This window comes from Panthera pardus, unplaced genomic scaffold, assembly GCF_024362965.1.
Source record: "Panthera pardus isolate Hobbes unplaced genomic scaffold, ASM2436296v1 HiC_scaffold_1, whole genome shotgun sequence".
Taxonomy (NCBI): domain Eukaryota; kingdom Metazoa; phylum Chordata; class Mammalia; order Carnivora; family Felidae; genus Panthera; species Panthera pardus.
The window spans coordinates 703,844-718,843 of NW_026526654.1; the positions used below are offsets into that span (position 1 = coordinate 703,844).

At 39.1% G+C, this 15,000-nt stretch overlaps 2 protein-coding genes across 2 annotated transcripts in view; one reads left to right on the forward strand and one right to left on the reverse strand.

The window, feature by feature from the left end:
- Positions 1 to 1,268: 1,268 nt before the first annotated feature.
- LOC128776561 (amine sulfotransferase-like) lies at positions 1,269 to 7,483 on the forward strand. Its single transcript, XM_053901293.1, has 5 exons — positions 1,269 to 1,286; positions 1,589 to 1,754; positions 2,736 to 2,830; positions 5,265 to 5,448; positions 7,225 to 7,483. Exons 1-5 carry the CDS (start codon positions 1,269 to 1,271, stop codon positions 7,344 to 7,346), a joined length of 585 nt encoding a protein of 194 aa, XP_053757268.1. The 3' UTR covers positions 7,347 to 7,483.
- A 7,275-nt stretch (positions 7,484 to 14,758) lies between these two features.
- LOC128776566 (uncharacterized) overlaps positions 14,759 to 15,000 on the reverse strand; it is a 153,024-nt gene continuing 152,782 nt past the window's right edge. The window contains 1 exon segment of the mRNA XM_053901303.1: positions 14,759 to 14,889. Coding sequence (XP_053757278.1) covers positions 14,759 to 14,889 — 131 coding nt within the window.

Below are 15,000 nucleotides of genomic sequence, written 5' to 3' on the forward strand. Positions count from 1 at the left end.
ATCCAAATGGAATTTTGATTTTATCTTCAAAACACTCCTCTATTAATAACTTGTATCATTATCTACTTAACAGGGGTATGATCAAGTATGTGGCATAAGTTACTCAGCTATCCCATTGTGTAGATGTCACTTTTACATAAGTATATGGATTAATGAGAAGAAGCCATTCCCCAATCCAAAGCCAGAGACATGAAGAATCATAGCAAGGGAGTGAAAAGAACTTTTTCCTTCACATTTAGGAGGATTTCTTATTTCTTTATGGAAATATCAACGGCTGTTGATATTTATTTGATGTTATCCACCACTTTGGTAACATCAAGTAAATCCCCTGAGTGAAAGACTCTATTTCCAGTGCAGTGGGATCACTCAGGGCTGACATCTATTAGGTCATCTCCTAGCTTAAGCAGGCAATGTGCAGGGAGGTGGAAAATGAATAAAAGCTTTCCTATAATGAACCTGGAAGCTTCCTCTCTCAGGAACTAACAAACTATACACATGCCATTTCACAATGAAGATACAAGCCTTAGGTTTTATACAGAGCCCCTGAATATTCTGTACACATGCTGAATAAGCCATTTAATTGTGGGTTGGACAGATATTGATTATATTTTGTATTCTAACATCATTGGGTTGCTTAATTGTTTTATGAAATTATACCTTCTGATTGGTTATAATAAACAATTTTTAAAATGAATCCCATATTCTTTTGATACAGAAAATACTGAACTGGTGACTTCTGTCTGCCCAGTATTTGTGCTTTACACTGTGAAGGTATATAAATAAGAACGATGTAAACCATACACTGGGGCATCAGAAAAAACACACTCTAGGTGCACCAGGGTGGTTCAGTCAGTTGAGCATCTGACTCTTGATTTTGGCTCAGATCATGATCCAAGGGTCCTGGCATAGAGCCTCATGTTGGACTCTGCACTGAGTATGGAGGCTTCTTAAGATTCTCTCTCTCTCGGGGTTCCTGGGTGGTTCTGTTGGTTATGTGTCTGACTTTGGCTCAGGTCATGATCTTGTGGTTTGTGGGTTGGGACCCTGAGTCGGGCTCTGTGTTGACAGCTCAGAGTCTGGAACCTGTTTTGGATTCTGTGTCTCCCTCTCTCTCTGCCTCCCCCCTGCTCATGCTCTGTCTCTCTCAAAAATAAATAAACATTAAAAAATTAAAAATAACAGTTCTATTTTCCCCTCTCCTGCTTGTTGTCTCTCTCTCTCTCTCAAAACCAAATTAAAAACAAGAAAAACACACCAAAGTTTCTAAGATGATTGAAAACATTTTAGTAGGTTTTTCCTATTGCCATGATTTATAGCTAAAAGGCATTTTCACATATATTTGATTGTTGATGTAAGAACAAGAGAATATTGTCGCTCTCTGGGGGAGTTAAGAAGAGGTACCATGTGAGGTATGTCTTGAGGAGTAATTGATAGTCACTAGGCCAATTGTGAAGAGAGAGGCATTGCAGGGAATAAGGCAAAATACAAAAGAGAGCTGAATATATGCATGATATGATATGGTTAGGAGACTGAAGTTCAACTAACAGGCTTCATCCAATTGTAAGGTATTAGGGTAAAAATATAACAGAATGAAAGATTCAGAAATATTGAATACTTCCTTTCTTTGCAGATTATTTACATATACAGAAACCCTAAGGACGTTATGTGCTCATATTTCCACTTTTCAAAGAATGTGACATTACAAGTTACAAGTTCCTTTGAGGAATTTATGGAACAATTTCTAGAAGGAAAAGGTAACTAAAGTTTTATAAACTAAGTAATAAGTCTGGTGTCTTGTGGTGTTTTTAGACTTAGTGAATGGCAGAGGGAAAGAGGATGCCGAACAAGAGTTGCATGGGTCAGTAATCAACATATGAAGCTAGTTGGTAGGGTCACTTGGGTAACCAAGTTCAGCCACTGTTGCAAACACTGATCGTTCTCTCTCCCTCTCAGGACAGTGTCAAGATTTCAGTCATACCACCAGAAAATATGTGCATCTAATATGAAAAGAATATTTCACTAGCACACAGATTTCTGTTCTAGCTAAGGGAGAAGCATCTCAGTTTAGATACTGGTTGGGAACTTTGCACTGCGTATTGCAGGGGGCACCTCCCAGCTTTTTGACAAAGTTCCGTTCTACATTCTTTTCTTTAAAAAGTACTTTTAAAAATATTTTTATTTGTTTTTTAATGAATCTCTACACCCAACTTTGGGCTCGAACTCACAACCCCGAGATCAAGCGTTGTATGCTCTATTCAGTGGGCCAGCCAGGCAACCTCACATCGTTAGGATTGATTCTGAGGATGATGATCTGGAACAGCAGAGTTAACAGATTAGTCTGTAATGCACTGTGCCCAGCTGCAGTGACTCATCAGCAAGTCCTCATGTTCCACGCAGCAGGGAAATAGCTCCATGTGCCTTTGGAATCAGCGAGAGGAAGAAGCAGAGGATTCCTTCTTCTGTTCCCTTTTGGTTTTTCTTACCCCATGTTAAGGTGATTTCCTGTCTATATGAAATGCGCTTTTAAGAGACCAATTTCTCCTTGAGTCATGTAATTGTTTCGTGGTGGAAGCTGGATGGTTTTTCCACAACCAGGCGCGAGTGGAAATCTGAAATCTAGCAGCACATTTCCTTTTCCTTCTTTGTTACTGAGGCATCCTGCATCTTCTAATACTGTATCTTATTTTCAACGGGTTCAGCATATTTACCTAATTATGTATCTGTTCTCCCCACAGTGTTGGGAAGCCTTTGGTTTGACCACATCAAAGGTTGGTATGAGCACAAAAGCCTCTTCAACATTCAGTTCTTGATGTATGAGGAGATGAAGAAGGTGAGAAATGTGACATTAGTGACTTCTCTGAAGCTGTAAGTCATCCTGGCCGAATGAATATTAAGGTTCATGCTCAGAACATCCAAAGGACGATATCAAATTTGAGATCCCAGATACAGTGTACCAGGAGACGTTCTTCCAGTATCACTTCTAAGCTTTCTTTACCAGGTGTTCATTTCCAAAGCATACTGGAGCTTTCTTTTCAAAGATTGTCTCTGTGTGAGGAATTGTCTGTTGATGTATGTGGGCATGCATATCTTTGATTATTTTGAGCCAGGTTATTGGTCTCTCTTTCATGGATTGTTAAGTCTGTTTTCTGCACTATGTAATCTAGTAACATTCTACATGTTATGTTGCACCTCTTGGGAAATTTTAATCTTGTCTGCATTGTATATGGTTAAGCATTGCAAGAAAAATTAAATGAAAATGGCTGTGTGTGATTAGAAAGAATTCAGCTCCTGGACAGTCAAGTCCAAGTGGCTTAAAACAGAAGAAGTTCTACTGCTTATTGGCTGAATTCCAGAGGTAGGACATCCTGATGCTGGGTGTGGCAGCTCAGACATGTAGAGAATGTCCCTGCATTTTCTGACTTTCCTTCATATCATATTTGGTGTGGTTATGATGTCTCCCCTCATACTAGAAGAATGGTTGTTGTAGCTCCAAAGTCATGTCCTTAGGTGATAGCATGCATGGGAGAAATAAAGGGAAATGGGAGAAAAAGGGCTTTCTGGCCTTGCACTGTTTGCACCTTTTCTCCATGAGGAAAATCCCTCTCAGAAGTTTCTGTTTCATTTCCTCTTTCTGTTTCAATGCCAAAATGGTGTCATGTGACCACCCCAGACTAATGTCTTGTAGAGGACAATTGGATTGCCATGAGGGTCTTAGATCGATCAGGATCATTACTAGAATGGGCCTGGGCACTGCTGCCAGGACACCCCCCCCCCCCCCCCAGGGATCTCTTAGCGAGAAAGAAGACAAAGAGTTCAAAGGCAGGCAAGATGAAGGGCCGATGAATAGTTTTCACTAGTTTGGGTTCCAGCTGCCCCAATATCATGACAGCGAGACTAGACTGTCTTGTTGAGACCATATCTCCTACCAAATAAGAGATTCAAGTATCTGGCCAGCCTTGCAACCTTCCTCACAATATGGGCCATCCATTGCCTCCAACCTCATCTCCCATCTTTCTCACCCAAAGCCTGTCAGATATAGCTCCAGGGAAACTCAACTTCTAATACCCTATGACCTGATATTTCATACCTTCCATGCAACCACAGTGTTGCAGATATTCTTTCTTTTGTCTAGATTCCATACCTTTAGTTTGTCTACCTAGAAAACTCCTGTTTTTGCTTTAATCCCCAGAACAAATTTCTCATCTTTGTTGAAACTTTCTCTGAAATCTGTTACACAATTACTCTCGGCCCATAGGTCCTACTACTGAATTCCCAGCACTGATCCCCTGTTGTGCCTCTGATCACCGGCACCATCATGCAGGGCAGTGTTTGACACAATAGCTACTCCCCAAATACTTGCCAAGTTACCACAGATAAAATGAAATATGAGCGTTCCTAAAATTAACCCAAATGTGTTCTAAAACGGTGGACAAGTCAAAGTTTAATTTACCAAGAAAGATAAGCAAGTCACTGCTTATGGTCAGCTCTAGTTCTTTTTTTTCTTTTCTTCTAAAATTGTTTTATTTTTTCATTCAACATTATGTATGTTATCAAGTTTTGTATTGGCTTTTTCTTTTCTTTTCTTTTTAAATTTCCATCCTAGTTAGTTAGCATATTGTGCAATAATGATTTCAGGAGTAGATTCCAGTGATTCATCCCCTATGTATAACACCCAGTGCTCATCTCAACTAGTACTTTCCTTAATGACCTTTGCCCATTTAGTCCATCCTCCACCAACACCCCTTACAGCAACCCTCTATTTACTCTCTATATTTAAGAGTCTCTTATGTTTTGTCACTTTCCTTGTTTTTATACTATCGTTGCTTCCCTTCCCTTGTGTTCGTCTGTTTTGTATCTTAAATTCCACATATGACTGAAGTCATACGATATTTGTCTTTCTCTGACTGACTAATTTTGCTTAGCATAATACCCTCTAGTCCGATCCACGTTGTTGCAAATGGCCAGATTTCATTCTTCTTGATTGCTGAGTAATGGTCTACTGTATACATATACCACATCTTCTTTATCCATTCATCTGCCAGTGGACATTTTGGCTCTTTCCATACTTTGGCTATTGTCAGTAGCGCTGCTATAAACATTGGGGTACATGTGCCCCTTCGAAACAGCACACCTGTATCCCTTGGATAAATACCTAGTCAACTCCATTTATCAAACCAGCCTTAGTACCTATGATATTTAGTTGTGACTCATGTGTAAGTCTTTCTTATAATGTGAATAATTTATCATACTGTGATTTATTATAGGATCTCAAAGGTTCTCTGTCAAAAGTCTGCAAGTTTTTGGGGAAAGAGCTGAGTGAGGAGGAAATGGATGCCATTGTGAGACAGGCCACATTTCAGAACATGAAATATGACCCACGGGCAAATTACAAGAATATAATAAAGACCCGATATGGGTTAGAAGCTAAAGGTCATTTCCTTCGCAAAGGTGAGGTTGAACAGTGAATGGCTGTCCTACACGATGGTATGAGTGGATTAAAATGTAGCTTCTCAGCTTCTTGGGTTACTTTTATAACATGGAGCTCTCATGGCCCAGTGCCCTTCTGTAGACAGATGATTTTCCATGATTTCCTCTTGGTGCTCTTCAAGAGACTATATATCATATGGTCCCTGAATGTATCTGATTAATAATCTAAAATCATAAGGCCTTCTCCATGGCCCCTAGAATTCCACCAAAGACTAGTACAATGTCTGCCACAAAAGGGATGTTCATTTACTGTTAGATTCTTTCCCCCCATTAACATGGGATGAGCACATGTGATGATGAGTTTAATGGTGGGTCTGTTGGCCATCACTGGCTGCTCTTCCATCTCTATTTTTTCCCAAACCTCCGCCAGGACTGATTTAACAACACACTTTTGCTGTTCTCTTGTATTGTGCATGACTATCATGTGTCCTCTACTACCAGAAACTTACGTCATAAAAATGTATGGAAATATCTCCATTAGGTCAATATCTCTTACGTCATCCTGAGTGAGTTTTTAAATGAATTGACTTTCATAAACTGATAAATTTGAACATGTTAGAATATTTTTATTATTTTATACAATCATTCTACTTCATACTTTGTGATATTCTAACAGTACATGGGACATCTATAATACAGAATTTTAGACATAAATTTTCTACTTAATCACAGGGTTCTATGCTTGCATGTATAGTAACAGTAAATATTTGGTTTGATTTCTCTACATGAGTATTTCCTTCACTAAATCTATTTATAGATCTTTATCCATTCAGCTCAACAATGTGAATCATTGGTAACTCGAAGCCAAACTGAGTCCCCTTCCTGTTACTCTCGGCATACCCTGTCATGTTGTAGATGTTATGACTCCTCTCAGCTGCCATTATCATTGTACTTGCAATTTTTTCTTTGAAAAAAGAAAATTTTCTGTTTATACATCTTTAACCCACCTGCAAATGAGACTGAAATGGCCAAGGAGACAAATAGCAGGAGCCAAATTTCCTTGTGGAAGCGAGGAACATTTTCTTATGTTTCTTCTGCCCAGACACGTACTTTTCTTTTACGTCTTATGTAATGGAATGTCATTTGCCCTAGCTTTACCATTCCTGCACTATTTGTATTTTCAGTTTCATTAGTATTTCAGTCTGTTTCAGTTATTGGTTTACACTTCCATGTGCTTTTACAATCAGTGTTTCTTTTCTTTCTTCTTCTATCAGCCTCTTTTGTCATCACAACTCTGTGTCTATAAGTTTAAGTAAGACTTTGGTAAACCTACAGTGAGTACAGATGGAATAATTATAGGTGAGCCATTCCAAACGGTATGAGCTTGGCTATATTTTAAAAATGTCTCTGAGCATCCATGTCCTCATCAGTAAATATTTGTCCAAGGAAATCTGATTTTGGGAATTTTTAAAGGACCTCTGTAAACTAACACTAGCCCATGCTAACCTGGAACAAAATAGTAAACAAGCTGCAGGAGTTTTCTCCTTTTCCCTGTGGCTGACAGCTGAGGAGTTGGGCTAATTACTTAAATTATAACCTAATTGCCATGATGAGTTTGTGTCCCCCTCGCTGGCCATAAGGTGGGAGAGGCAGGGCATGGTCATATGCAGGAGCAACTGGGGCCTCAGTGGGGAGGAAAATAAAAAACTAAAAACTGATGTTCCTCCCAACTCTAGGGCATCATGTTCCCTCATCCCAGAATCTTCACTGAGGCAATTTCTTTGCTTTTCCTCCCAGGTACCATTGGAGACTGGAAAAATCACATGACTGTTGAGCAGAATGAAAGGTTTGACAAGATTTTCCAAAGGAAAATGAAAGATTTTCCCTTGAAGTTCATCTGGGATATGAATGAAGAATAGAATTTTAAGCAATGCAAACTATTTTAAGAAAGCACTTTCAGAAATAAATATATTGAAGTGTATAATTTCATCTTTGACTACAATTGGCTCATTATTGACAAACCTCAGTGATTAATAAATATATATATGTGCCTTTATATCATTTTCTATCTGTGCCCTGTTTTCCATTTGCTGGAATTCCTCAGGTACTGATCAGGAGAGTATTTCTTTCTTTGATTTGGCATATGATTATGAAATGGTTTTTGTTTTATATTCAGAAATTCCAAAGCTCTTGAGCAAAAAGCAGGTCATAACAGGTGGTTGATTTGACATCTTAAAATAGATGATTCCTAATGTATGCAAAACTACTTATGGGCTTTCTTGATATTTAAGATTTTAATTTTTAGGTAATCAAAGAAGTCAACCTTTAATTTTATGGTTTCTAGGTTTTGTGTCTAACTTAGAATATTGCTACGACAAGTATTTTCATGTATTCATAAAGCTTATCCTTATTTAATCTGAATACTTAATATATGCTGTAAGACCAGTATCCTGTACTTTTCTAACAGATAGCCAATTGGCCCAAGGTCATTTATTTAATAGCCACCATTTTCCTAGTGATTGAAAGAGACATAATCTTGTTTTATACAAGTGTATGTACATGAGTTGACTTATGCAAAATGACATATTTTCTGATGATATACTTTTCTTTTTCATTATCATGTCATAATTTCTAACATAAGTTAATAAACTGTCATAAAGAGTAGTGTTGGAATTTTGCTAAGTATTACCCTACTCTTTTTGTTTTTAATATAATTTATTGTCAAATTGGCTAACATACAGCGTGTACCGTGTGCTCTTGGTTTTCGGAGTAGAATCCTGTGGTTCATTGCTTACATACAACACCCAGTGCTCATCCCAACAAGTGCCCTCCTCAATGCCCATCACCCATTTTCCCCTCTTCCCCACCCCCCCACCCATCAACCCTCAGTTTGTTCTCTGTATTTAATAGTCTCTGATGGTTTGCCTCCCTCCCTCTCTGTTTGTAACTATTTTTTCCCCTTCCTTTCCCCCACAGTCTTCTGTTACATTTCTCAAGTTCCACATATGAGTGAAAACATATGATATCTGTCTTTCTTGACTGACTTATTTCACTTAGTATAATACCTTCCAGTTCCATCCACATTGTTGCAAATGGCATGATTTCATTCTTTCTCATTGGCAAGTAGTATTCCATTGTATACATAAACCACATCTTCTTTATCCATTCATCAGTTGATGGACATTTAGGCTCTTTCCATAATTTGGCTATTATTGAAAGCACTGCTATAAACAGTGGGGTGCATATGCCCCTATGCATCAGCACTCCTGTATCTTTTGGATAAATTCCTAGTAGTGCTATTGCTGGGTCGTAGGGTAGTTCTATTTTTAATTTTTTGAGGAATCTCCACACTGTTTTCCAAACTGGCTGCACCAGTTTGCATTCCCACCAACAGTGCAAGAGTGTTTCCGTTTCTTCTCATCCTCACCCGCATCTGTTGTTTCCTGAGTATTTTTTAATTTTCATTTATTTTTGAGACAGTGTGAGAGACAGAGTGCAAGCAGCGGAGGGGAGGGAGACACAGAATCTGAAATGGGCTCCAGGCTCTGAGCTGTCAGCCCAGAGCTGGACGCGGGCTCGAACTCACAAACCGTGAGATCATGACCTGAACCGAAGTCAGATGCTTAACTGACTGAGCTGCTCAGGTGCCCTCCTGAGTTGTTAATTTTAGCCACTCTGTCCAGTGTGAGGTGATATCTCAGTGTGGCTTTTATTTGTATTTCCCTGATGAGTGATGTTGAGCATCTTTTCATGTGGCCATTGGGCATCTGCATGTCTTCTTTGGAAAAATGTCTATTCATGTCTTCTGCCCATTTCTTCACTGGAGTATTTGTTTCTCAGGTGTTGACTTTGATAAATTCTTTATAGATTTTGGATATTAACCCTTTGTCCTATATGTCATTTGTGAATATCTTCTCCCATTCTGTCGGTTGCCTTTTAGTTTTGTTGATTGTTTCCTTTGCAGTGCAGAAGACTTTTATCTTGATGAGGTCCCAATAGTTCATTTTTGCTTTTAACTCCCTTGCCTTTGGAGATGTGTCAAGTAAGAAATTGCTGTGGCTGAGGTCAAGGAGGTTGTTGCCTGCTTTCTCCTCTAGGGTTTTGATGGTTTCCTGCCTCACATTCAGGTCTTTCGTCCATTTTGAGTTTATTTTTGTGAATGGTGTAAGAAAGTGGTCTAGTTTCATTCTTCTGCATGTTGCTGTCCAGTTCTCCCAGCACCATTTGTTAAAGAGACTGTCTTTTTTCCATTGGATGCTCTTTCCTGCTTTGTCAAAATGAGTCGTCCATACAGTTGTGGGTTCAATTCTGGAGTCTCTATTCTATTCCATTGGTCTATGTGTCTGTTTTTGTGCCAATACCACACTGTGTTGATGATTACAGCTTTGTAGTAGAGGCTAAAGTCTGGGATTGTGATGCTTCCCTCTTTAATTTTCTTTTTCAATATTGTTTTGTCTATTTGGGGGTCTTTTGTGATTCCATACACAAGCATGGAATGTTTTACCATTTCTTTGTGTCTTCTTCAATTTTCTTCATAAGTTTTCTATAATTTTAAGCATACAGATCTTTTACATCTTTGGTTCGGCTTATTCTTAGCTATTTTATGGCTCTTGGTGCAATTGTAAATGGGATTAATTTCTTGATTTCTCTTTCTGTTGCTTCATTATTGGTGTATAGAAATGCTACCGATTTCTGTACATTGATTTTGTACCCTGCGACTTTGCTGAATTCATGTATTAGTTCTCGCACCTTTGGTGGAGTCTTTTGGGTTTTCTATGTAGAGGATCATGTCATCTGTGAAACTTGAAAGTTTGAATTCTTCTTTGCCAATTTTGATGCCTTTTATTTTGTTTTGTTGTCTGATTGCTGAGGCTAGGACTTCCAACACTATGTTAAACAACAGTGGTGAGAGTGGACATCCCTGCTGTGTTCCTGATCTCAGGGGGAAAGCTCTCAGTTTTTCCCCATTGCAGATGATATTAGCTGTGGGCTTTTCATATGGGGGTTTTATGATGTTAAAGTATGTTGTTTGTATCCCGACTTTCTTGAGAGTTTTTATTAAGACAGGATGCTGTATTTTGTCAAATGCTTTTTCTGCGTCTGTTGGCAGGATCATATGATTCTTATCCTTTCTTTTATTAATGTGATGTATCACATGGTTTGATTTGCAACTATTGAACCAGCCCTGCTGCCCAGGAATGAATCCCACTTGGTCATGGTGAATAATTCTTTTGATATGCTGTTGAATTAAATTTGCTAGAATCTTTTTGAGAATTTTTGCATACATGTTCATCAGGGATATTGGTCTGCAATTCTCCTTTGTTGTGGGGTCTCCGTCTGTTTTGGGAATCAAGGTAATGCTGGCCTCATAGAATGAGTCTGGAAGCTCTCCTTCTATTTGTATTTTTTTGGAACATCTTGAGAAGGATAGGTATTAACTCTGCTTTAAATGTCTTAGAATTTCCTTGGGAAGCCATCTGGCCCAGGACTCCTATTTGTTGGGAGATTTTTAATAACTAATTCAATTTCTTCACTAGTTATGGGTCTGTTCAAATTTTCTATTTCTTCCTGTTTGAGTTTTGGTAGTGTGTGGGTGTCTATGAATTTTTCCATTTCTTCCAGGTGGTCAAGTTGTTGATATATAAGTTTTCATGACATTCCCTGATAATTGTTTGTATTTCTGAGGGATTGGATGTGATAAGTCCATTTTCATTCATGATTTTATATATTTGGGTCGTCTCTCTTTTCTTTTTGAGAAGTCTGGTTAGGGGTTTATGAATTTTGCTTATTTTCTCAAAAAAAAAAAAAACACGCAGCTCTTAGTTTCATTGGTCTCATGCTTTTAAAATTTTTTTTTAAAATAAAAATTTTTTTTTGCATTCTATATTGTTTATTTCTGCTCTGGTCTTTATTATTTCTCTTCTTCTGTTGGCCTCTGGATTTCTTTTCTGTTCTGTTTCTAGTTCCTTTAGGTGTGCTGTTAGATTTTGTATTTGGAATTTTTCTTGTTTCTTGAGATAGGTCTGGACTGCAATGTATTTTCCTTTTAGGACTGCCTTTGCTGCATCCCAAAGGGTTTGGATTGTTTTATTTTCATTTTCATTTGTTCCCATATATTTTTAAATTTCTTCTCTAATTGCCTGGTTGACCCATTCATGTTCTTTAGGATGTTCTTTAACCTCCATGCTTTTGGAGGTGTTCCAGACTTTTTTCCTGTGGTTGACTTCAAGTTTCACAGCATTGTGATCTGAAAGTGTGTATGGTATAATCTCAATTCTTTTGTATTTATTGAGGGATGTTTTGTGACCCAGTATGTGATCTATCTTGGAGAATGTTCCTTGTGCACTTGTGAAGAATGTGTATTCTGCTGCTTTAGGCTGAAAAGCTCTGTATATATCTGTCAAGTCCATCTGGCCCAGTGTATCATTCAGGGCTATTGCTTCTTTACTGATTTTCTGCCTATATGATCTGTCCATCGGTGTAAGTGGAGTATTAAAGTCCCCTGCAATTACCACATTCTTACCAATAAGATTAAGTATGTTTGTGATTGTTTTATACATTTGGTGCTCCCAATTTGGGTGAATAAATGTTTATAATTGATAACTCTTCTTGATGGATAGACCTCATAATTATGATATAATGCCCTTCTTCATCTGTTGATACAGCCTTTAATTTAAAATCTATTTTGCCTGTAATAAGTATGGACACTCCAGCTTTCTTTTGACTTCCAGTAGCATGATAGATGGTTCTCCATCCCCTCACTTTAAATCTAAAGATGTCCTCAGGTCTAAAATGGGTCTCTCGTAGACAGCAAATAGATGGGTCTTGTCTTTTTTTTAATCCTTTCTGATACACTATGTCTTTTGATTTGAGCCTTTAGTCCATTTACATTCAGTGTTAGTATTGAAAGATATGGATTTAGAGTCATTGTGTTATCTGTACATTTCATGCTTGTAGTGATGTCTCTGGTCCTTTGTGGTCTTTGCAACATTTCACTCAGAGTCTCCCTTAGGATCTCTTGTTGGGCTGGTTTAGTGATGATGAACTCCTTCAGTTTTTGTTTGTCTGGGAGAACCTTTATCTCTCCTTTTCTGAACGACAGGTTTGCTGGATACAGGATTCTTTGTTGCATATTTTTACTCTTCAGCACATTGAATATTTCTTGCAATTCTTTTCTGGCATGCCAAGTTTCAGTAGATAGGTTTGCTACTATCCTCATGTGTCTACCCTTGTAGGTTAAGCCTGTTTATCCCTAGCTGCTCTCAGAATTCTCTCTTAATCTTTGTATATTGCCAGTTCCACTATGATATGTCATGCAGAAGATCAATTCCTGTTACATCTGAAGGGAGTTCTCTGTGCCTCCTGGATATCAATGTCCATTTCCTTCCCCAGATTGGGGAAGTTCTCAGCTATTATTTGTTCAAGTACACCTTTTGCCCCTTTCTCTCTCTCTTCTTCTAGAACTCTTATGATACGGATATTATGTTTCTTTGAATCACTTTGAACCCTTAATTCTCTAATTCTCCCTTCATGGTCGAGAATTTTTTATCTCTCTTTTTCTCAGCTCTATCTTTTTCCATAATTTTATCTTCTATTTCACTTATTCTACCCTCTGCCTCTTAAATCCTCATTGTCACTGCCTCTAGTTTATTTTTCACCTCATTTACAGCATTTTATAATTCATCATGACTATTTTTTAGTTCCTTGGTCTCTGTAGCAGTAGATTCTCTGCTGTCTTCTATGCGTTTTCAAGCCCAGTGATTAATCTTATGACTATTATCCTAAATTCTTGTTCAATTATATTGTTTATATATGTTTTGAGGAATTCTTTAGCTGTAATTTCTTCCTGAAATTTTTTTTGAGGAGAATTCTTCTGTTTCATCATTTTGGCTGGTTTTCTGTCTGTTATGTGTTTCAAAACTTGTTATGGGTCTTGCACCTGTGAGCACTACTATCTTAAAGAGGGCTCATACACTTTCCAGAGCCTTGCCCTTCAGGAGATCTTTATTGGAGTGTGTTTCCTGCTCTCTGTTGTTGTGACTTTGTTTGCTTTATCTCCCTACTTGTAGTAATGTTTTGGACCCTCCACCAGGTGTGCTTTGATTTGTTTGTTGAAGTAGCATTGGGAAAGCAAGCAAACAAGCAAAATGCAAAAAAAACAAAAACATACAAACAAAAACAAAAAACCAAAGACACAAATAAAAAAAAAAACCCAGAACACCAGCTACAACAAAACAATGGGGTGGAGTGGAGTTGGTGTTGATGGAAGAGGCTTCATCCCATAGAAAGAGATAAATGACAGGATTGGGGAAAATAAAATAAAATAAAATTGACCAGGCAGAGAAACTGTATAGCTTAATCCAGAAAGAGAGAGGAAAATAAAGAAGGAGTTATAGAACAGGCGTAAAGGGGATAGATTAAATATGTCTGCTTAACAACCCAACAACCAGAATAACTAGACTGGAGGAGGGAAGAAATAAGAAAGAGAAAAGGAAGAAAAAAAATATATATAATAAAAATTGTCCAAGAATTAAATCAGGAAATACAAAACCACTGGGTGCCTTGGAACCGATGGCAGCACTCATCTGGCAAAGGGGCTGTCCGGTCGCTGTCAATCCCACTCTAGTAGATATGCAGTTACCAGGCGTGGAGAGGCGTTGTTTGCTGTAGGCTGGTCCTGCCTCCTTTGTGGGCTCACTATCCATTCCCTGAAGCCCCACCTTGTTGGTGATGGGGAGAGAAATGGTGACACCCTAGTCTTTCCTCTACAGGCTGGGTGTCCCAAACCACTCTGTTCAGGCCATCCTCACAGTGCTGCAGGCACTCATGAGGTGGTGTGTTCCATTCTCCCAACTCCCGTGCCTCCCTGGTGCTCGACTGGGATTTAAACCCCAATGTCTTAAAGGGTCCTGCTCTGTGCGCTAACCCCTCCCCTCTCCCCCCCGCCCCCCTCCCCCCCGGGGGAAGTGCCGCTCTGCGCCTCTCATATCTGGTCTCTGACTGGCAGGTGCAGGCAGTCTTTTTCCTGTCAATGGTTATATACCTTCTTCCCACAGTACTCCAGGGAGGGGATTGCTTTCTCCCACTGTGGACTGTGCCTCTGAACTAGTTACTGAGCCCGGGGCTGGCTCCCCTCCAACTCAGGTGCATGAAGAGAGCAGCTGACCCCAGTCCAGAGAAAGCCCTGCAGTTAGAGATCGGATCTTTCTCCATCCTGGTCTGTGGTTTTTCTCTTGTCCAGATACAGTCCTACACTTCCCCAGCCTGTCTTTCTCTTCCCTTTGTCTCTCTGCAGAAGGGGATTCCTCCCATCCATGCCTCGCGACCTGTTTTATCTCTCCCAGTTTGCAATCATGCACCTCTGGCCCACCAGGTTGTCCCCTTGGTCCCTGGAGATATCTCTGTCACTCTGCAGGCCGGACTCTTGGAATTCTAAGTCCTTTGGTCTCAACACTGCTGTGTCTGAGGGACAAGGGAACTTTGGGTCCCCCTACTTCTCCACCATTTCCCAAACAGGTTCAGTACTGCTTTACTCTTAAAACGTCATTTAAAAATGACATCAGCACTCAGGGA